The sequence below is a fragment of the Pelodiscus sinensis genome, chromosome 4, assembly GCF_049634645.1.
Source record: "Pelodiscus sinensis isolate JC-2024 chromosome 4, ASM4963464v1, whole genome shotgun sequence".
Taxonomy (NCBI): Eukaryota; Metazoa; Chordata; order Testudines; family Trionychidae; genus Pelodiscus; species Pelodiscus sinensis.
Genome location: NC_134714.1, coordinates 83,179,682 through 83,203,148, shown reverse-complemented (window position 1 = coordinate 83,203,148; position 23,467 = coordinate 83,179,682). Strand labels below are relative to the sequence as shown.

At 47.2% G+C, this 23,467-nt stretch overlaps 1 protein-coding gene across 2 annotated transcripts; it reads right to left on the bottom strand.

Annotated features, from left to right (window-relative positions):
- Positions 1–271: 271 nt before the first annotated feature.
- Positions 272–3,164, bottom strand: SLC35C1 (solute carrier family 35 member C1). 2 transcript variants are annotated; one of them, XM_075927557.1, is made up of 3 exons: positions 3,027–3,164; positions 2,168–2,709; positions 272–1,106 (listed from the first exon to the last, which is right to left on the bottom strand). In XM_075927557.1, exons 2-3 carry the CDS (start codon positions 2,676–2,678, stop codon positions 547–549), a joined length of 1,071 nt encoding a protein of 356 aa, XP_075783672.1. In that variant the 5' UTR covers positions 2,679–2,709; positions 3,027–3,164; the 3' UTR covers positions 272–546. The 2 variants fall into 2 exon arrangements, with proteins under 2 accessions (XP_075783672.1, XP_006124561.2); XM_006124499.4 differs by lacking the exon at positions 3,027–3,164 and having other exon boundaries at positions 2,168–2,982.
- Between the last annotated feature and the right edge of the window lie 20,303 nt (positions 3,165–23,467).

Below are 23,467 nucleotides of genomic sequence, written 5' to 3'. Positions count from 1 at the left end.
CCATAATTTTGTGTTTATTGCCCATGACCTGCCTGTGGCTTTTATTAACAATAACTGTGACAAAATCTTAACTTTATTTATAATATGAGGCAGGGGTAGCCTGGAAAGTCTGGCTACTTGCCCCTCCCTACATTTAAGGCTAAATTAATGGCTACTTTAGAAGTAGCCATCAGTCTCCAGACTTGTACATCTTATGCCCTTTTCCCTCTTCATCACCAGCACCTTGGTGTACATATGTTATGTAGATAGCAGCAGCAGTTTAAAAAAGCCCCAGTACTGACAAAAGGTCTCCCAGTACACCCTTGTCCCCATCAACAAAAGCCCCTCCTTATTCAAGAAACTGTGAAATTCAATGGAAATAGCATGTTCCTCCCCTCCCTCACAATTTTAGTAAACAAACTGTATACACAGAGCATCTTTGGCATCACTGCCAACACCCCTTCGTATGCAGTGTGTAGTTGAGTGTTTTCCTGCCTGAAGGTTCTTCTTTTCCCACTGAAGCTCCATTTCATAGGCACAGTAGCAGATGTGCAGATTACAGCTGGTCTAGACGCCAGTCTCATTTTTCTCATCTGTTTTTGGAATGGATTCTACCTGTGTCTTCTTCATCTCCAGCCCTTTCACCCATGTATAGGCAAAGGAGCCTCCTAGAACCATCATGTTGCTTGTCCACCACAGGAAGCTTTTGGTTTCCTCATAGTAGCCGACAGCCAGCACTGTCTGAGCACAGGCCTTGGCTGTCCCAGACACATTGTGGGTAAGTGGGCTGGTGAACTTGATCTGGAGTCCTGTCACGTAACCAATTGCAAAACCAAACACGCCACCCAGGGTCATCATGCCCCAGAAAACAGGGTTCCCCAGCTTGTCAAAGTGGTAGAGGGTGCGAAACTCGCCAAGCAGCAACATGAAGGGCAAGAATAGGACACAGGCGTTCAAATTGTTGTAGAAGGTCAGGCGCCAGATGCTGCCATCCACAGCAGGCAGCACTTTCTTGGTGTAGATGGCATTAAGCGAGACACAGAGACTTGCCAGGATCCCAAAGAATATGCCGGCCCATGACAGAGTGCCCTCTGCTCCCTCCTGGTCTATGCCCAGCCAGAATCCACCTGCGACCAGACAAAATTAGTTACAAATCAGGGTATTACAGACACCAGAGACCCCACACACTCCATTAAAAACAATCTATTGACAGTTGCTTTTTAAATGGGTTTGTTACTCTCGCCCAGCTCCACCTTATATGGAGGAAGATGACCTGAATGCAGCATCAAAGTTAAGGTTCTCCTCCATCCCTTCTTTGCAAATATTCTAAACAAAAAGCAAAAACAATCTCAGAAAAGTCAAATCTTGTCTTCACTGGTTTTGTTTTAGGATATGTTATTTTATGAGGTCTCACAAAATGTTTAATTAGTCATTGGAATAAGATAACCATTAAAAACCTCCTAAGAACTGAAAACTCCCCAAGAACAAAAATAGGGATCTGAATGATTAGCTGACTATCTGATAAGCAAATGCTTATCGGATAGTCAACATCCTAGAGGCAGCCGGGGGTCATTTCAAAGCAGCAGCGCCACATGGAGCCGATTTCAGTTGGAGAGTCCCCAGCTGACCCCAGGCTCCATGCAGCACTGACACTTTGAAATGCCGTGAGGAGCACGGGGGTCAGCAGGGGACAGCCCCTGGGGCTTTTGCTACACTTCAAAGGTGGAAGCGCCCTTATTAACTAATCGAATAGTTGAAGCAAATTGCATCGACTATTTGATTATCCAATTAATCAAAATTTTACATCCCTAAACTAAAAATATTATCAGTTGCTCAGTTTTCATTTTGTTGGCTTTAGGGTTATCATTATTTCTCTACTTTTCCAGTCACTGAAGACTCTTCCAGCCTAGAGAGGAATCAAATTTCTAAAGTTAAAAAAGGGGTAGGACACAATTTACAGGAAAAACAAACAAAACACAAAACAAAAACAAAAACCACAATACAAACACTCAAAAACCTCCCAGGCTCTTTTTCTCCACCCTGAATTGGAGTAGGGGATGGAGGACAGAAGGAAAGGTATAAACTCAACTATTTTTCCTTTGAAGGTCACCTTGGAAATTCATCCAGTTCTGAGAAGATGATCAAACTGGTCACACGGGTATAACTAGACTCCACAAGGTTTACTCACCTATAATGATCCCACATGCTATCAGGGCATAGAGGGAGGTGGTTTGTTTGAGGAGCAAGTAGGAGAGAATGACATTGAAGACAGTGGTGAGGGAGCGCCCCACGTTGTAGAAGGCCACACCAACGTATTTGAGGCACAGGTTGTTGAAGGTGATCATGCCGATGAAGATCACAGAGAGGGGCAGGATGCTGCGGGACACCTTGAGGTCCATGCGGATGGAGGGAAAGTCCAGGTGGCCTGGTGGGCAGCAGGAGGCCAGCAGGCTGAGGCCCTTGCAGAAGACAACAGTGACAGCACACTGATAGAAGGTGACAAAGAGCGGGGTGTCGAGGTGTAGTGAGGGGCTATCCAGCAGGTACTTGTTGAGGAAGACCATGGTGATGGAGACGAACCAGTAGAGCGAGACAACCAAGGCGATCTGGACAGCCTTCAACATGAAGGGGGTCTCCTTGCTGCCGCTGCCCCCTTCCTCCTGCTGCAGCAGCGGGTCAGAGGAGCCGCTCAGAGCCATCCTGAGGATCCCAGAGCGCTTCAGCTGCGTCCTGTTCATGTCAGAGGGCGGAAGCAGAGAAGCACCGAGCTGGGGTCAGTCACGCAGCGTGGGATCCCGGCCCGGCTCGGACAGCGCAGCCGGGACACCCCATGGAGCGCGAGGGGCTGCAGCCCGGGACCAGTCTGAAGCCGCCGAGTCCACTTCCTCTCCCGCCCCAGCGCTCGGCCCCGCCCACACACGCGCCGCGCCTTGGCAGCAGCTTAAAGGGGACGCGTCCTGCCGGAGCCACGTCCCTATCACAGGCGCCCCCCGCCCGGCCCGGACTCCCCGCGGCCCGGAGCCCCCGCGCTCCAGTCCGTCGCTCACCTGCTCCCGCTGCGGGCGGGCGGGCTTTCCGGAGCGCTACCGCTTCCTGGTCCTGGTGCACCTGCAGCCCCGCCTGCTGGGGCCCTTTATTCACGCCTCCCGGAGATTAGGTGTCACGCTCCGGTTCGCCTCCATCGTCGGCGCTGCCCGCCTCCTCCCTCGCTGGGGACACGTACAGCAAAGCAACCCCGCCCGGGGCTCCTCGCGTCCCAGGCACCTGCCCCGCCGAGGCCCACAACGGCAAGGAAAGCGGGGCTTTTCCAAGCCAAATGGTTTGCGATCCGCCCTGTCTTGATAAAGCTCGTGTATACAATCCCCCAACTTTGCGCTGATCTTGACGGTGACTTTTAAACCCAAACAAGAAATCTTTTCCCAGACTTTAGGGGCTGTACCCATCATTCGTAGGCACTATTGCAATAGAAAAAGTAATAATGATCAGTTTTCCCTGTAGAGAATGCTAGGACCCACAGAATGGGCTTTGGCCGTTGGAGAAAAAAATATCCCCATCACCTCCCCTTATTATTGCTGTAGGAAGACATTACAGCAAAGGTGTCAGTGTCAACCTCCTTTGAAGAGGGCTGTATTCAATTTCTAGTTAGAGGCAGCTCTTACATACTCCCTCAGTCTACTGGGAAACTCCCATGGGCATCACTAAGAACATAAGATCGGCCATACTGGGTCAGACTACCAACAGTCCATCTAGCCCAGTATCCTGTCTGCTGGCAGTGGCCAATACCAGATGCCCCATAGGGAGGGAACACAACAGGTAATCCTCACATGATCCGTCATGCGTTTTCCTCTCCGTCTGATTTGGTCGCTCTCATTTGGGACACCACAGCACTCGGCACCATGGAGCCAGAGCCGCCCCTGGGCACTCTGGTACGCATGTTGAACGTCTTGCTGCAAGCCTGGCGGCAATTTCTGGAGGCTGCCTGGCATCTTCTGCTGCAGGCCAGCCCCCTGGACCTCCCCCTGCCCCCTCTGGAGGCCCTGGAGAAGCGGCGCCCGGACGCCAATATGCCCGAGAACATAAGAACGGCTGTACTGGGTCAGACCAAAGGTCCATCTAGCCCAGTAGCCTGTCTGCCAAGTGGCCAACACCAGGTGCCCCAGGGAGGGTGGACCAAAAACAATGATCAAGCGATTTGTCTCCTGCCATCCTTCTCCAGCCTCTGACAAACAGAGGCCAGGGACACCATTTCTATCCCCTGGCTAATAGCCTTTTATGGACCTAACCTCCATGAAATTATCTAGCTTATCTTTAAACTCTGTTATAGTCCTAGCCTTCACAGCCTCCTCTGGCAAGGAGTTCCACAGGTTGACTACATGAAGAAGACCTTACTTTTATTAGTTTTAAACCTGCTACCCATTAACTTCATTTGGTGTCCTCTAGTTCTTCTATTATGGGAACTAATAAATAACTTTTCTTTATTCACCCTCTCCACACCACTCATGATTTTATATACTTCTATCATATCCCTCCTCAGTCTCCTCTTTTCTCAACTGAAAAGTCCCAGTCGTTTTAACCTCTCTTCATATGGGACTCGTTCTAAACCCCTAATCATTTTAGTTGCCCTTTTCTGAACCCTTTCCAAGGCCGAAATATCTTTTTTGAGGTGAGGAGACCACATTTGTACATAATATTCAAGATGTGGGCGTACCATAGTTTTATACACGGGCAGTAAGATATTCTGTATCTTATTTTCTATCCCTTTCTTAATAATTCCTAGCATCCTATTTGCCTTTTTGACCACCGTTGCACACTGTGTGGAAGTTTTCAGGGAACTGTCCACAATAACTCCAAGATCTCTTTCCTGATTTGTCATAGCCAAATTAGCCCCCATCATACTGTACGTATAGTTGGGGTTATTTTTCCCGATGTGCATTACTTTACACTTATCCACATTAAATTTCATTTGCCATTTTGTTGCCTAATCATTCACTTTGGTGAGATCTTTTTGGAGTGCCTCACAGTCTCCTTCTGTCTTGACTATCCTAAACAGTTTGGTATCATCTGCAAACTTTACCACCTCACTGCTTATCCCTTTCTCCAGATCATTTATGAATAAATTGAACAGGATTGGTCCCAGGACTGACCCTTGGGGGACAACCCCTCTCTATTCTGAAAATTTACCATTTATTCCTACCCTTTGTTTCCTGTCTTTTAACCAGTTCTCAATCCAAGAAAGGACCTTCCCTCTTATCCCATGGCCATGTAATTTACACAAGAGCCGTTGGTGAAGGACCTTGTCAAAGGCTTTCTGAAAATCTAAGTATACTATATCTACTGGATCCCCCTTGTCCGCATGTTTATTAACCCCTTCAAAGAACTCTAGTAAGACAGGATTTCCCTTTACAGAAACCATGTTGCCTTTTGTCCAACAAATTATGTTCTTCTACATGCCTCACAATTTTATTCTTTACTATTGTTTCGACTAATTTGCCCGGTACTGATGTTAGACTTACCGGTGTGTAATTGTCAGGATCGCCTCTAGAGCCCTTTTTAAATATTGGTGTCACGTTAGCTACCTTCCAGTCATTAGGTACGGAAGCCAATATAAAAGATAGGTTACAAACCACAGATAATAGTTCGGCAATTTCTCATTTGAGTTTTTTTAGAACACTTGGATGAATGCCATCCGGTTCCGGAGATTTGTTGACAGTAAGTTTTTCTATTTGTTCTGAAACCTCCTCTAATGACACTTCAATCCCGGATAGTTCCTCAGATTCATCACCCACAAAGGACAGTGCAGATTTGGGAATCTCCCTAACGTCCTCAGCCATGAAGACTGAAGCAAAGAAATCATTTAGTTTCTCCGCAATGGCTTTATCGTCTTTGATTGCTACTTTTATATCTCGATCGTCTAGGGGACCCACAGGTTTTTTAGCAGGCTTCCTGCTTCTAATGTACTTTAAAAACATTTTGTTATTTCTTTTTGAGTTTTTGGCTAGCTGTTCCTCAAAGTCTTTTTTTGCTTTTCTTATTACATTTTTACACTTGATTTGGCAGTGTTTATTTTCCTTTCTATTTATCACACTGGGATTGGACTTCCACTTCTTAAAAGATCCCTTTTTGTCCCTCACTGCTTCTTTTGCATGGTGGTTAAGCCACGGGGACTCCTTTTTAGGTCTCTTGCTATGTTTTTTATTTTGGGGTATACATTTAAGTTGGGCCTCTATTATGGTGTCTTTAAAAAGTTTCCATGCAGCTTGCAGGGATTTGGCTCTAGTCACTGTGCCTTTTAATTTCTGTTTAACTAACCTCCTCATTTTCTTGTAATTCCTCTTTTTGAAATTAAATGCCAGGGTGCTGGACTGCTGAGGTGTTCTTCCCACGACAGGAATGTTGAATGTTGTTATATTATGGTCATTATTCCCAACTGGTCCCGTAATGGTTATCTCCTGCACCTGATCCTGTGCTCTACTCAGGACTAATCGAGAATTGCCTCTCCTCTTGTGGGTTCCTGTATCAGCTGCTCCAAGAAGCAGTCATTTAAGCCATTGAGAAATTGTATCTCTGCTTCTCTTCCTGAGGTGACATGTACCCAGTCAATATGAGGATAATTAAAATCCCCCATTATTATAGAGTTCTTTATTTTGGTAGCCTCTCTAATCTCCCTCAGCATTTCAATGTCAGTATCGCTGTCCTGGTCAGGTGGTGAATAATATATCCCTACTGCTAATTTCTTATTATTGGAGCATGGAATTAGTATCCATAACGATTCTATTGAACATGTTGATTCATTTAATATTTTTATTTCATTTGATTCTACATTATCTTTCACATACAGTGCCACTCTGCCACCCACATGGCCTGCTCTATCCTTCTGATATATTTTATATCCCGGTAGGATTAAGCCAGATCCCTGCTGCATCTGGCGTCTGGACACCAGCAGTGACTGGTGGGACCACATCATCCTGGAGTGCTGGGGAGACCAACAGAGGACCCAGAACTTCAGGATGAAGACGGACACCTTCCTCAAGCTCTGCGGTGACAGGACACACGCATGAAGCCCACCATTCCCCTCCACAAGCGGGTGGCCATCACCTCTGGAAGCTCTCCACGCCAGATAGCTACCGATCTGTCGGCAACCAGTTCAGCGTGGGGAGATCCACCGTCAGAGTGGTGCAGGTATGGCACTCACCGACCACTGGACTAGGAGGGGGGGCTGCAAGGAGGACATGGGCTGCCCCAGGGAAAATGGGGGGGGAGGTGGTGTAAGTGCCCTCCCCGGGAGGGTTCAGTCTGTCCCAACCATGCTACAGACCGCCCACGGTGGCCAGGATTGCAGTGGGGGTTGCTCCTGGGAGTGGGGCGCGGGGCAGTGGCAGGGAATGAACACTCCCAGCCACCCGGGTGCCCCAGTGACCCTTGGTTTTGTGTGTCTCTCTGCAGGTTGTCAAGGCCATCAACAGTGTGCTGCTCCGCAGAGTCATCTGCCTCACTGACCTGCACATGGTCATCTAGGGGTTCGGTGCCCTGGGCTTCCCCAACTGCGGCGGGGGGGAGGGAGGCAATCGATGGGACGCACATCCCCCATCCATGCCCTGGACCACCAGGCCTCCCTCTACATCAACAGAAAGGGGTACTTCTCCATGATTCTGCAGGCCGTGTCTGACCACCGGGGCCAGTTCACGGACATCAATCTGGGTTGGTCTGGCAAGGCACACGACACGCGGGTGCACCGCAACTCCTCCGTGTGCCAGAGGCTGCACGCTGGGACTTTCTTCCCTGCACGCTGGGCCTACCCCCTACAGCCCTGGCTGATGAAGCCCTACATGGGACACCTTAACTCCTCCCAGCAGGCCTTCAATGCCAGGCTCAGCAGGGCCCACATTGTGACTGAGGGGGCCTTTGGCCGACTGAAAGCACAATTTAGATGCCTCCTCACCCGCTTCGACCTCTCCCAGCACAATATTCCGCACATGGTGGCAGGGTGCTATGTGCTCCACAATTTATGTGAGAGGAAGGGGGAGGCTTTCCTGCCAGGCTGGATGGCGGAGACTGCCCGCCTGGCTAGCCAGTACGCACAGCCCCGCATGGCTGCCAGCCGGGAGGCCCTTAGGAGGGCTGTCCGCATCCAGAAAACCCTGCGGGAGAGCTCTTGCAAAGTTACACTACTTTGTAGTGTAGACATACCCTAACTCTTTCTTTAAACCGTGTTAAAGTTCTAATCTTCACCACATTTTCTGGCAAGGAGTTCCACAGGTTGAGTGAGCGCTGAGGGAAGAACTTCCTTTTGTTTATTTTGAATCTGTTGCCTATTAATATCATTTGGTATTATGTTCTTATGTTGTGAGAATAAGTAAATAACTTTTCCGTATTCACTTTTTCCATAGTAGTCATGATTTTATAGACTTCTAGCATATCTCCCCTTTAGTCTCCTCTATTCTAAGTCCCAGTCTTTTTAATCTCTCTTCACATGGGACCGGCTCCAAACCCCTAATAATTTTTGTTGCCCTTTGTCACAAGAATCACAGGTCCGATGATGCGTACCCAAGGGGGGAAGGATAGAACCAGGTGGACCGTTTCAGCAAATAAAAGATATTTATTTATAACAGTGATGAATTTATAGTAATTATTCTAAGATTTTTAATAGACCGTGTTAATAATGAATTTACAGTATTTATTATATTTATTGCACGATTTCTAGTTAAACGTGTCAGAAATATAAAGATGGGAATGGCAAGGGGAATAGTCTCTATTCTAAAAATATCCAGCTACACTAATTAATAACAATAATAACTAGAAACTCTATGTACTACCCAAAATAACTACAACACTAAGCTTATACAACAAAGAAAATCAAATCATACATACCAACTTACACAGCACACGGAACATTTCAAAGATATTGGTTCGGTTGTGAAGCCCTTGGTTATGCCCGAGAGTTGGGGGAGGTGGCTGGTCAGTTGATCAGGCCAGCAGTGCTTTGAAGTATACGGGAAGGCACAAGCATGGTGGTACGTGTGTTGTGAAGACCTCCTTGAGCGAACTGTGCGATGGGTATTTATTCCCAAATCTGCACATCGCTTTCCTGCGCTTGCATATTACCATATATGGCCCAACGGTCACTAAGTGGGGGGGTCTGTGTCCCAGGGGTTGGGCCAAAACTGTGCAGGTTTCATGCGACCAGGTAAGCCCCGCAATTCTCACGCCAAAGTGACTGGTGGGAGAGTCTGAGGCTGTTTTCCCCTTTTCACACCTTCCCTTTTTCTAAAGGCAATGGTATGCAGGAAGGGTGCGGCCGGTTTCTCCCAAGGAGTACTGCAGCCCATTATAGCAAGAGCGGCCTGGCCAAACTTTTTACTGGGGGGGCAGGGTTTTTTTCTAACACCCTTTATCAACTTTTTCCAATACCAGTCTATCTTTTTTTGAGATGAGGCGACCACATCTGTACGCAGTATTCAAGATGAGGGTGTACCATGGTTTATATAGAGGCAATAAAATATTCTCTGTCTTATTTTCTATCCCTTTTTGTAATGATTCTTAACATTCTATTTGCTTTTTTGACTGCTGCTACACGTTTGCAGAAACATCAAGGGTTAAATGTGACTTTCATCTACTAACTAAACACATTGTTATTTGTTCATACTTTGTCACATTCAGTATTGATCTTGAAAGCTGTTTCATCTTCAGGATACTTGCCATTGCTGCTCTTTGTTGTTCTTTTTTCCCTCTCCTTTCTTTATTTAAATTGTCTTACTGTGAAGGATTTAAGAAGCTCAATATATTAGTCTAGTCAAGATATGCTTAAAAGATGACTTGATCACAATCCTTCAATATCTACATGGGAGAAAGATGTCTGAAAAGAAGACAGTTCTTTGCTCTAGCAGAGAAAAGGACAGAAAGACTCAGTGACAATGCTGAAGCTAGACAATTTTCAAAAATAAGCTATCAATTTCTAACAGTGAGGATAATTAATCATATAAATGACAAAGTACATGATGGATTATTCATCACTGAAAGTCTTTAAATCAAGGTGTAATGTCTTTGTAAAAGAATACGATCTCATTCAATCAGAAGTTATCATCTTGATGCGAGAATTACTGGTGATATTCTATGGCTGGTATAATGCAGAAAGTTAAGACTAGATGATAATGGCGGCATCTTTTGGATTTAAAATCTATGAATCCATTTCTGTCCTATCTTTTTGCTCTCGCCTTTTCTTCATTTTTTTCTACTTTTAGCAACTCCCAGTTTGCACTCCTTGTGTGCCTTATTCTATCTCTTCACTGTTCCATTTGCTAAAATGATCACCAATGAGATAGTTAATGCTGACATTTAAAATGCTATGCTTAGGCTTTAGAATCAACATCCTAATGAATTTTTGCATGGGTGGGGAAGATCATATCTCTAGGGCTATGTCTACACTGCAGAACTTTTCCGGTATACCAGAGGTAACGCATCCACTTTTTCGGAACAGTTTCTGAAAAAGCGGATACATTCTTTCAACATCCCTGTATTCCTCATTGTATGAGGAATAAGGGATGTTCTAAAAGAGGCAGTTTTTCCAAAATTTGGCCCCATGTAGATGGGCCAAATTTCGGAAAAGCCTCTCTCCCCCCAAAAGCAGAAAAAGATACACAAATTGCAGTTCACAATTTGCATATCTTTTTCCAAGATAACCCTGCAGTCTAGACATGCCTAAGACTCATGCTTTAGGCTGCCTGCAGACTCAGGAAGATTGTGCTGCATCAATTTATACTTCCTTCATATTCTAAGATTTTCTTTGCACTAATGAAGCCTTGAAAGTTTACCTTTAAAATAAGATATTAGAGTCTGTAAAATCAAAAAGTAATTTTGACCAGAGAGACAATATCAAGTGAGTTGAATGTTTGACACTTTTGTACTATAGCCTAGTATAAAGGATTTGGTGTAGGGAATTGTGACCATCCATCCCCATCAGTTTTGAAACAAGGCAAACACCCTTGCTGTTGTACCTCTGTCGAGGCAACGTCTACTGGGAAAGTAGCAAACTCTGAGGCTACGACCCTCTATGCAGGGCCAAACAGTAAGTAGTTCAGGACTCAGACTAGGTGGGGCAAAGCACCAGTCTAGGGGCCTTAGTCTCCCCCAACCCCAGGTGGAGTGGAGCACCAAACACTGTCTTACTTGATGTTCAGATATGGGTAGATAGCAGACAAATGCAGGCCTCTCTCTTAGCCTAAGGTGGGGTTGGCAGCCTCAGGGACTTCGGCTCACCTACTCCATGGGGTCCCAACCCAGGACTCTAACAATAGCAGAGGGCTCCACCACAGGTCAGTGGGGAAAAACACGGACTAGGGCTCTGGCCATTCAGTTGAACTCTAGTCTGGTTTCCTTGGACTACTTCCTATGACCCCCTCATTGTGTACCTGTGTATGACCTGGGGTACACTGCTAGTGGCCATCCTAGCAGCTCCTTGGCATTCTCATTGACTGGAAGTGCCTTTGAATCCTCAGAACTGCTGCCGTTCCCTTCAGGCTCTCATTCCAGCAGCATGTAGATGCATGTCTTCTTCACCACTCTAGCCCGAGTTGGATGGCCCACCTTTTATGCGTCTTGTTCCATCCTGCTGCTTCTGGTGGGGTGAGGGTAGCTTGTCTGGCTCTGCCCAGGGGGATGGAACAGGTTCCTCCTCACCAGTCTCAGAGGGAGGTCACACCCCCTTGCTACTTGATTTGGGCTTGATTAATAACAATTTCTATTGTGCTGAGGCACGGTAGGTAAGAATAGAGGTCATTCTGTCATGGCACAGCCTAACTCTTCATTACACAGGTCACAGCATAAAGGAAGTAACCAATAGGGCAGATATTCCTGGAACAAGTGCTGCTGCCCTGATTCAATATCCTTTATGTCAGGGCTACTCAACTTTGGAAGCCCTGGGGGCCACAATGATATTCACAGCACATGCCACGGGCTGCAACTTACGTGAGATTGTATATACATGCAAATATATATGCACATAGCTTGTTTCACACTGATGGGTATGAATACAAAGATTAAGTCAAGACTATACAACACGCAGGCCCCATTTAAGTCACTTCTGTTGATATTAATAAAATGCAACATTTACCCGATTTCTACCCATATGACAGCACTTTTAATGAGCAATGACAGTCCAGGAATTTAACTACTAACCTTCCAGTAAGGAATGTATCTTAGTTTTTCATAAAAATTGCTGTCAGGTAGAGTCAAGTTTTTGAACTCAGGGTGACAAGATTCATGGTGCTGTTGTAGGTTTGTTTTCTTTAACAAAGCGATAGTCTTTTAACAAAGAAGACTCATTAGTTTTCTATTTATCTTTGCAAAAGCAAATTCCATCACCCAAACAGGGTTGAAAACCCTGTGTTCATCAACAAGTGTCTCTTCTTTGTTGCCATTTTTAATGCATCTTATTAAAAAGAAAATTGTATACCAGTGTTTTGGGTGTTTAGTTTGAAGCTTCAGGTTGTGTGTTTCTTGGAGTGATTTTACTGTAAAAAGAAAAGTTTCCAAGCCAGAGCGCTCCAACCTGCAGCGAGCGGGGCAAGTCAAGGCGGAAAAAGAGAGGCAAAAAAGGACAGGTGCCTGAGAGCCCTGTCCTGGATTCCCAGCAAGACTGACATCCCCGTGTGGGAGTCCATTGCTCTATGCAGGATGGAGGCAGGGCTGCCTGGCTGCAGTGCTGGACCCAAATGTGGCCAGTGTGAGCCAGTCAGCATCTCTCAGGTTCTGCCCACAAGGCTAAGCAGCCACCACTTCCCACAATGCCTCAGCACCTCTTCCCTGGGGGCTAGTAATGCCGACACACTGTACCCATCTGTTCCAGCCAGCCTGTCTGCTTGCATCTTTCAATGCTCACCCCACCTGCGAGACACCTCGCCGTTGTGGAGTGTGTTCCCAGTGGAGGCCATGTTCAAAGGATCCCACCCATAGGCCACGTGTCAAGCCCTGCGTAAACCCAAACTGCACTGAGCATGCAGCCTGCGGGCTGTGTGTTGAGTAGCTCTGCTTTATGTGGTATTCAGAGTCAATAAAATCATGGCCCTGTGAATTCAATGATTCTGCAGGTATGGATTTTGCTGCAGGCCACACTTTGCTGCAGATTTGTGCTCCAGAAACTAAGCCTGGTTAAAAAAAACCAAGTTACTAGTCTTTATAGTTGCACATAAAACCTTCCCAATGGGACTTATATGGAACTAATACAGTGATATGTATCTGCAGCTAGTCCAGAAAGACAGAGGGATATGAACTGCCCCATTCTTCGCAATGGTGTGCTAACTTTGAAATCTAACCACAGAAGTGTTGTTGTCAACATTGTTAAATATTCCACCGCTAATCATTTTGACAACCAGCAATTGTGATTATCCACTATCCCAAACTGCTTCCCCAGGTACCAAAACCCAACTGGCCACTACTCATGAACAAAAAACTGGCTTCTTCCACCTGACAACCTCTAATAACAGATCTCTGCAGCACATTGGAAATTAAATATGCTGGGTCAGCATACAATTAATTAAATTTAATACAAAACTAAATAAGGCACAGGAGATGTCAGTGAATTTAGGATCATTAGTTCAATAGTACCCTCCATTTCTTAGATTAGCTGAACCTGTTGCAGAATCCTGAACTGCTGTACTGGAGGCTGCAGATTTATCTGTCTCCACTAGCAGAGTTCACAAAAAAGCTCAACATTTTTAAATGGCCCGTAGGCTTAAGCAGGAGGTGGGTGCCAAGGAGATATTTCAAATTGTGTGTCTGAATGCTTCCTTTAAACTGGCCAGCCAAATCCTCTGAAGAGCAACCAACTTTTAAACCTTTTGAACATTCTCCTGTACAAAAATGCATTAGCAGTGGGTAGAACATACAATTCTAAGCGAGTTTTGTCTCCTTCACTGACTTCCCTGCTAAGTTTGTCAATCAAAATAGTTAGAAACAATGGTGAAGGCAGCTTATGGGTTCGGGATTCCTGGTTTCCTAGGAAGTGAGCTGAGATGCACCAAATCCTGACTCTTTCCATGTAAGCTATTGCGTGCCCTACTCTAAAAGCAGGCTTCAGGGACAGGGAAGCTGCTGTGACCCTCTTGTCTACACTACGAGATCAGGTTGAATTAAGGTCTCATTGTTTAGAGGTCGGCCTACCGTGGTTAAGTTTGACTTAAACTTCTAGTGTAGATCAGGCCTAGGTTGAGAATTAGAGGCCAATGTTCCGCGTGGCCCAGCCAGCTCAACAGCTCCATGTCCTTACATTAATGGTAGTGGAGCTAAAACTGACTCTTTGGGAACTCCTTGTCCCAATTCCTTTCTGTCCTAGGTCCTTGAGCCTTCTCTAGTATCAATTCCCCTTCAGCCTTGGACCTACTCCAATCTCCATTGGGATGCTCGTTGTTTCCCTTGACTATTCTCTATTCTTATAGCCGTGTGTGAGTGTATGTAGTAGCAAAAGTGTGCTACTGTGCCTATATAACCGTGGTCCCCAACACGGTGCCCGCGGGTGCCATGGTGCCCGCGGGGGCATTTCTTGGCGCCCGCCAAGTGCTCAGGGCTGGCCTGGCCCCGGGCACGTGGCGCATGCGCGATGCTGGAGCCGGCCCCGGACGCGTGGCGCACTGTGAGCGCTGGCCCCGGGGGCGCCGCGGATTCACCCCCCCGCGGCGCATGGGGGGGAAAAAGTGCTAGTGCCGGCCCCGGGCGCGCGGCGCTTGGGGGAGAGAGCGCCGGCCCCGGGCGCGCGGCGCTTGGGGGGGGGGGAGAGTGCCAGCGCCGGCCCCGGGCGCGCGGCGCTTGTGGGAGAGCGCCGGCCCCGGAATGCAGCTATGGGGGGGCCCCGCCCTCCCAGGCGTCCGGCGGGCGAACGGCCACGCCCCCTGGCGCCCGGCAACCTCAAATGATTGGGGACCACTGCTATATAAAGTAGCAAATTGCTTTGACAGTTACTCTGAATAAAGGTTTGTCTACAAGGGGAAACTGACCAGCATAATTTTTCTGCTATAGCTAAGCTAGTGTAACTGCTTCATGTGGATGCTATTTTGCAATAAAAGTCACTATATTCCAAAATAATTGTTAGAGCTATGCCAATTAATTTTCCCCTTTAGACAAGCCCTAAATCTCTTTCCTTGATGCTGGCTTGTAGATTAATATACAAATACACATACTAAAGCAAGAGGTTCATGTGATTATCCATTTTTCCGGGAACATGCTGTGTTATGCAGACCAAGTGCTTTCAAGATGCACAGCCATCATTGGCTTAGAGCTCAGACTGGAAAATAAACAGTTTTGACCTACTCTTCATATTGGGGAATTTGTCCCTGTCTGAGATATTCATGTTCAAACATCCACACAGACATCTACACTCAGTCCTTCTTCTACCATCACTTTCTTAGACTAGCTAGTTGAGGAAGGTAGACATGAATGCACGTGCTTATTCTTTAAGATTAACCATTTATTATGTACATAAGAAACCTTTAAAAAGATTTAGGATCTTGGCTGCCCCTCAAATATATACAAATTGAAACCCTTTCGCCAGAAATGTGGCATTGGTGACAGATGCCAATGCAGAACCCAGCATTGTTTTATCTGAGAAGAATAAATGAAGTATTTACATAAATCTTTAGATGTTAGGCTTGAATCAAGTGTGACAGACAATGGAAATATCTTCATATATTTCCAGAGTCAATGGATGTTTCCAGCATCAACATTTCCAAGGTAATTAGAATACAATCAGGGATGTTAGATATTGGGTAACTGAATAGTTCTGTAACCTCATGAAATCTTAGTGGTTACGTGACTATTTGATAGCCCCTGGGGGCAAGGCCAGTAGCCAGTGAGCCCCCTGCCACCTCACACTACTGCCTCTGTATCAGAGACAGCAGCATGGTGTGGCAGGAGGAGCTAGTCCGCAAGGGAAGCCAGTTTAAAACGAGCTTCTTGTGCCAACTGCCTGCCTGCCGCACTATGCTGCTGCCTCTGATACAGAGGCAGCAGCATAGGGTGGCAACAGCCCCTGTCTGGGGGGGCGGGGTCCAAGAACCCCATGGATAGAGGCTGCTCCATGGGATGCAGAGCAGCCTCTGTCTGCAGGGAGCTCGGACCCCCTCGCAGACAGGGGCTGCTGCCATGAAGCAGCCTCTGCTGATGGCATGCCCAGCCTCTGTTTGCAGCCGGCCTGAGCACCCTGCAAACAGAGGCCGGGCTTGCCGTGGGCAGAGGCTGCTTCATAGCAGCCTCCTGTGTCCCCCACACTGCTACCTTATCAATGTGGGGGGCAGGGGAAGGAGGCAGCACTATGGAGTTGGTGCTGGGGAGAACTGGCTTTTAACTGGCTCCTGCTCCTCCCCCCAGCTTGCTGCCTCTGATACAGAGGCAGAAAATGAGGGAGAGGGGAGAGGAGGAGTGTGTGCAGTCAACAAGATTAACCCATAATCTTAGGTTTATCAGTTAATCGTATAGTCGAGTACACATTGACATCCCTAGATACAACATCTTTCAGATATCTCCTTCCAGATCAGTAAGAGACATCAGACATAGGCAGAATGATGCTTTGTTAAATATTTGGTAGTTACTGAAGGTTTAACCTTCCTCGCAGTTCTTTGGAGGTTCCTGGAATATCCTGCTGTTGGTTGAACTCTCTCTTCATGTGCATGTGGGCAGCAACCAGCACAATATGACCCCCATCCTGATGGGGGCCATGAGATGCTACTGTAATGTAAACAGCTACTGCCAAAAAGTTCCTCACAGAATTGTCTCTGCTTTTCCTCAGACTTGGCAAATCCCTGCAACAAGGATTTTAATTCCTTCAATACTTCTGCCTTGACTAGGAAAACTCCAGTAACCAGCCTTGAGGCTTTGGAATGCCAACTGAATAGAGCACGTAGAGTTGTCACCATTTAACCAGAAAGAAGTACTCAGCCTTAACTATAGCAAAGCCAGTGTTTTGCTATAAGAACATTTTGGGTGCTTTTTTACTTTTTACAGTGGCAGGAGGAATCTTCCCATGGGGCGGGCCTTCTCTTGAGCCTGGTGATGACTGTCACCCTCTCTTCCATGAACCCTGCCTGATAAAACACAGCAGCAGTGAGGCCTGCCCACTCATCTAGGTGAGGGAGGTGGGGGTAGGGAAAGGAAAGATGGAAGAGCAACACTGAGAGCAAAGGACAGAACAGAGGATAAAACCCACCCATATGCCCAAGTTCTCCATGGGCTTTAGGGGGACTTAGAGCCCCCCCTTCTTGCTACACCACAAGGCCCTTCTCAACAGCTTCCTGTGTGGTGGCCTTATGTGCCAGGAAGAAGACAACTTTCCCATATATCTTGGTGGCCACCATGCTAGCTACAGGCTTCACCACCTGTGCCAACTAGGGTTGCTAAATGGCCAGTTTTTTATCAGAATGCCTGGTCAAAAAGGGACTCTGGCAGCTCTGGCTGGCACTGCCGACCATGGCTAGGCCATTAATAGTCTGGCTGGTGGTGAAGTGGGAGCCCAGGGGTGAAGTGGGGGCCTGAGGCTTACATAGACCCTAGGCTTAGGGAGTCTGCGTGCACTGCCCCTGCCCTGAGTACCAGCTCGGCAGCTCCCACTGGCTGGGAACCATGACCAATGGGAGCTGTGGGGGCGGTGCCTGCAAGTACAAGGGTAGCAGGTGGATCCTCCCTGTGCCTATGGGCCACAGAGACCTGGATGCTGCTTCTGGGAGCCACAGTAAGTGTCACTGGGATCCCACATACCCTGCCTCAGCCTGGAGTCTCTTCCCACACCCAGACTCCCTCTTGGAACCTGCACCCCACCCTCCAAATCCCTGCCCCAACCCTGAGCCTCCTCCAGCATCTCAATCCCCTCATTCCCAGACCTACTCAAAAGCCCACACCCCCAACTGGAGCAATGCCTGAGAGAAGGGCCTGGGCAGGGGTGAAGCCTCAGAGAAGGGATGAGGTAGGGGACAGGGCAAGAGTGTTTGGTTTTGTGCAGTTCGAAACTTGGCAATCCGAATACCTGCCAATGCCTGCATGCGGGTCTCTGCAGAGCCATTTATTTGGCTAAAACATGCAGAGACACTAGAGGGCACCACATACTCACAGTAACCAATATCCTACCTTCGGGTTCAGAGCAACCGAGTAGGTAAAATCCATTGCTGTGTTGCCGTCAGGATTCTAATGTGGGATTTACTTGTCCTTCCCACAGGTGAAAGTCAGGAGTCAACAGGGTTCTGTTTAGTAAGGGCTGGGAGCTCTGTGATACCCTTGTTGAGTGGTTTGGGGATGGTCAGGCCTAGGACACATCCAGAGGAGAGTCCCTGGCCTGTGCATCTTCACATGGATGAAAGAAATTGGGTATTAGTTTCTGCCACCTCGGTAATGTTGTCAGCTTGAAATGTTAAAAAAATCATGAGGCAGGCCACAAAAATCATGGAATTGGGCTTACAAATCATGAGATTGAGACTGTTGTATTCTATTATTTGCCCGCTGAGCCCTCGGGGTGCACTTGATTTACATGTGCAAGCTTTTATCTGCAGTCAGGAGAGCTAGACATTTAATATTTAAAACTGAATTCCGAGACTTTCAAATAACTGCTTTTCTCTAGGAACTGGGGCACCAGTTACACATCAAATATAGTGAGTCTATGCTAGTTGTGTGTCCCTTGGCCATCTGATCCATTGCTAACTCCTGAGCATCAGAAGGCCCTGTGGATAGACACAGTATCATTCAAGTGCTATATGAAAGTCATGAAGTGGCATTAGCTGCAGCCTGCATCTCCCCTCCACTGGCACTCATAGGATTCAGAATGTTTCAAGTAATTTTTCCCGCACACTGTTCATCCTAATGTAATAAATTGGTGAATGTGTGGCTCCTCCCTTGTAGCAGAGAAGCAATTTCAGGCTCCATCACAACGGGGAGGTTACTAGAGAAATCTTCTCTTGTTATTGGTAGGAACAGCTTGTTCTTAGCCCTGCTTCAGGTCTGCCATGTTCCCAGGTCTTGGTGGCAAACAACCTTCGTGAGCACCTTTCACCAGATTACAGTAACATCAATGTGGCAGTACCCATCTGCATCCCACCACAGAGAATACAAAGACAGACAATGGGGAAGGAGGTCTCCATCACAACTGAGAAGAGGCCTGTTTGTTCTCCCTGGGCTGGAAACCCAACCTATAGGGCTCTATCATACTTTGTTCCCTCCCACGCCCAAGTTTATTCCTTTGGCAGCACCTCTCCCAGAGAGTGCAGCAGGCAGGCAGCACCTGGTGATTTATTGAGCAGGCCCCTGGAAGTGAGTCCAAACCCAGGGTCTAAGTGTTCCCGAATGGTGGCATTAATTACTATTAAAACACACATCTATATCTCTCTCACCTGCTTTAAATCCTGTGAAATTAGATTTCCCACCCATCCCCTTCAGCATCAGTAGCAGCTTGAGGTATTTTATGGGTCTATAAAGCCCTGCAGTGCCTGCAGCCTCCACTGGCTCTTATTTATGAGGCCTCTAACAAGCAACCTGGCTGCACTGTCTGAGCCCCCCCGGTGATTTCATTTGGTTCCCTTGGATGAAGCAATCTCATTAGCTTCAGTTCCTCTGACTTTTTGGGGGGTGGGGAGAGAGAGAGCAAGAGTAGCTGGTGCAGAAAGCAATATGCTGCTGCAAACTCTGTCAGGGAGCATCACATGGAGGCAGCACACATGGTAGAGGTGGGATTATTGTGGGTGGGGCTCATGGGTGCTGGAGGAATCTTCAATGGTGGTGCTGTTTCCCTGTGGCCTATCGTGCCCCCATCTGGAAGACCTCACAGCCATCGTGTCTGTCCCATTATCTATTGCAGAGGCTCTTGATCTTTCCAAACTAATGTATCCCTTGCAGGAGTTTGGTGAAACTTGAGGGCACGAATGACAAGCCACACTTAAAAAGGAGTTGCTTACAAAATCAGACAAAAAATACAAAAGTGTCACCACACACTATTACTGAAATATTGCTTATATTACCATATCATTTTAAAATAAATCAACTGGAATATAAACATTGTACTTATAAGTCAGAGTATTGTCTATCTATAGAGCAATATAAACAAGACATTGTCTGCACATTTTAGTTCGTACTGATTTCACTGTTTCAGGTAGCCTGTTTAAAACCAGGCAAATAACTAGAGTAATACCCTGCAACACCTATGCATACCCCAGGGATACATGTACTCGGTTGAGAGCCACTGCTCCATAACACCCTGGGCTGGAAGGAGCAAGGGCAGGAACTCCGCATAGCAATGAGTGTTTGGAGGGAGTGGGGAATTTGCCTCTGCTGTGACCTTGGGAAATGCTCTCCATGGCACATTTTCAAAAGTGGCCTTCATTTTGGGACACCTCACTTGAGTCACTGTGGGTCTGATTTTTCAAAGATGCTGAGCACCCACAATTTGATCTGAAGTCAAGGGGGACTGAACTGCAAGTACTCGGCAGCTCTGAAAAGTCAGACATCATGGCTTTCATGCTCGGTACCCAGAAGCAAGGCATCACAAATTCCCTGCTTTTTGAAAACTTGGCTTAACCTCTCCAATTTGGCCTCTGTCTATAAAATGGAGCTAATGATTCAACTAACTCAAAGGGGTGTTTGTGAATGTGTCATCTTCATAGATCTGTCATTCATTACTGGAGAGCTGCCAAATATCACCAGAAGGCACATAGGGCTTAGAGCCTAGCCTGTCAGAGGTTGCACATTTCTTTGTTGCAGAGCTAGCAAGGAGCAAGCAACCTACTGTTTTTACATCGGCCCTGCTTAAACTAATGACTATTACTATTTATTTGAAAATATACACCTAGTGACAATGGTGTGGGCAACCAGTTTCTAATAGAGTGCAATGATTTTACAACTATCACTTGTTGATCCTCACTTTGATAGTGTGTTTAAAGGTACAATACGCATGAGGAATGATAACTGAACTCTCTTGCACTGTGGGCTGTGTTGAACCCTTCCCGTTCCTTGGCAGAATTGCCCAGGGCAATGTGTGCAAGGTTAGGGTGGAGAAAGAAGTGGAATTAAGAAGCTTTTTTCCTTCCAGGGCTCTCCCACCTAATTTCCCTGTCACTTGCTCTGGTCTCAAAATGCATCCAGAGTCTCAGATGGTGACTGGATTCATCTCAAGGGAATTGGCCAAATGCACGTGTTAGTGGCAGTCTGCCAGGGAGAAATTGATAGATATCTCTTTTTCCCCAGTCCTGAGCTGAGCATGTAAATTTATAGATTAGACCTGTCACTTTTGATAAACGACATCTCACTTCCCTAATGCCACCTTCAAAATCAGTTTTTAAGGCAGGGTCAAACTCGGGGAAACAAGGGGTGACCTAATAAAACTTCCCCAGATACAGGATTTCAACTACCACAATGGGTACTCAGACATGGCTCTCTAGTTGTGTCCCCCCCCCCCCCAAGATCTCATAAAAACCCACTCACCTCAGGAGAGCTCCAACTTGGGTCAGCTTCTCCTCTCTCTGTAACCCCCTGCTGTTCTGGTGAAAGGGACTAGGGCATAGGCAGCTGGCAATCACAACTGGGCTGAGGATTGCTCACTAGACACACAAGCTGCTGGACTGGAGTTAGAGGAAACACAAGGCCAGGTTCCATCAACAAGAGTCAGGTGGGGGATGGAGAGGGGAGATAGTACCAGGTTAGAATTGTGAGGCAGGAGTCAGTGTCCAAGTCAGGCTGGAGTCAGAGATCAGGAGGTAAGGCAACATCCAGCATGGTAACAGGCTCAGGGCTGAGTGCTTGCCCAGAAAACTTTGTGGGCCAAACCTTGGGGTGAAGTAGGAGCACTTGGCTAGAGGGCTGCAGATAGAGTGACCATATTTCCCAAATGGAAAGTGGGATAGTGCGTGGAGCTCATCTGAGCTACCTGCTCCCCCACTGACTCTGAACCTCTGCACCCGGTGTTGCCACTTGGCCCTACCTCCACTTGGCCCATCCCTACACCCTCCCTAATGGGTGTGTGCATTTTTGGGGGAAAAACTGGGCATTTTCCCCCATTTGCTCTAGCCATCTGAGGTCACATTTTCCAAAAAAAGGCAGAACATCTGGGAGAGGGCTTAACAAAGGGAGGATTTCAGCTAAAGTGGGACACATGTTCATCTGAACTGCAGGATACTATCATCCTGGGTCCACAATACTCCTCCAAGTCACCTCTGGAGAATCTTCCAGTGGCAATGTGAGAACACTCCTAATGTCTGCAGCCCTGGGTTCTAGTCCCTGACTCTTTCATGTAGCTGCAGATAGCTGCTTTATCACCATGGATCAGATATAAATTGTGTATCTGCATAGGGTTCTACATCTGGCCCCTCACAGAACAGCTCCAGTTCCTAGCTCAGCTCCCTGCTGCAGGGACTGCTTCTCCCACACACTGGACAACAGCAGCCAGCATCGGTCCTCCCATATGGCAGAGCCCCCAAGCTACCTCTAGCAGCCATGATGACCAATTGGGCTAACAACTGTCCTGATGCTCATTGCAGGGCAGGATGTGCAGAAAGGAACAATCCCAAACATATCAGGGGCTTTTATGCTGTGAAGATGCAGTTAGGGACAATTCAGGGGAAATTCCCCCTTTTCTCCTCTAGGTGGCAGACAGTTTCTTTGGAGCCTGAGGTATTTTCTGTATTGGGCAGGGACAGCCCTTCTCTTTCTCTGTGGGTAAGGCAGGGAAAGGAATCGTCTGCAGGTCATGATCCTATACCCTTTCTCACGCTGTCACTTCTCCAGTGGCTGATCGATCTGCCTCATTGACTGTTCTGCTGCTTGTTCAGCATCAGGCAGTGCTCCTATTATTTATGGAGCAGCTCCCTGGCTTGACAGCCAGGAACAGAGCTTCTGCCTGTGGCCAGCTATGGAGGGTGCATGTGAGCAGGTGCAAAGGGCTCCAGGGAGCTTCTTGCCTCCTGCTAGTGAAGAAGTTGGGTTCAGGTTTCATTTTAAGCCTGGGAAGAGGGCTTGCTGGGTTCTCCACAAGCCACTCTGATGAGCAGAGCCTGACAGAAAGCAAGTGAATGGGTTCCCTGCCCTTGGACTGAAGTTCTTTCTGCACTGAGGGTGTCACTTACACTTATGAGAACAGGTGAATCAGACTCACCCAGCACCTGGAGAGAGCTGAGTGTCTCATTTTCCTCCCTTCCTCTGGGGTGGTGCTGAAGATTCTCTTTAACCCAAAAATTTAGGGGTAGTAGCTGGGAAAAAAAAAAAAAAAGCCAGCTCTCTTGAGGGAGGTCTCATAGAACTTGGCACAAACCGGGCTGAGAGAGCAAAACACTAATTGGTAACATGCCCAGGTGTAGAACACTAATTGGTGCTAGGTACCGACTATAAAACAGTAATTGGTCATAAGTTGAAAGCACATTCCAAAAGGATGGCACCATCAGCTCATTAAAAAATACCTTGGTACCCACACTCCCCACAGATACAGACCCAGGTTTAGGAAAGGGTCTAAAATGACGGCATGATGGATACAGATGTTCTA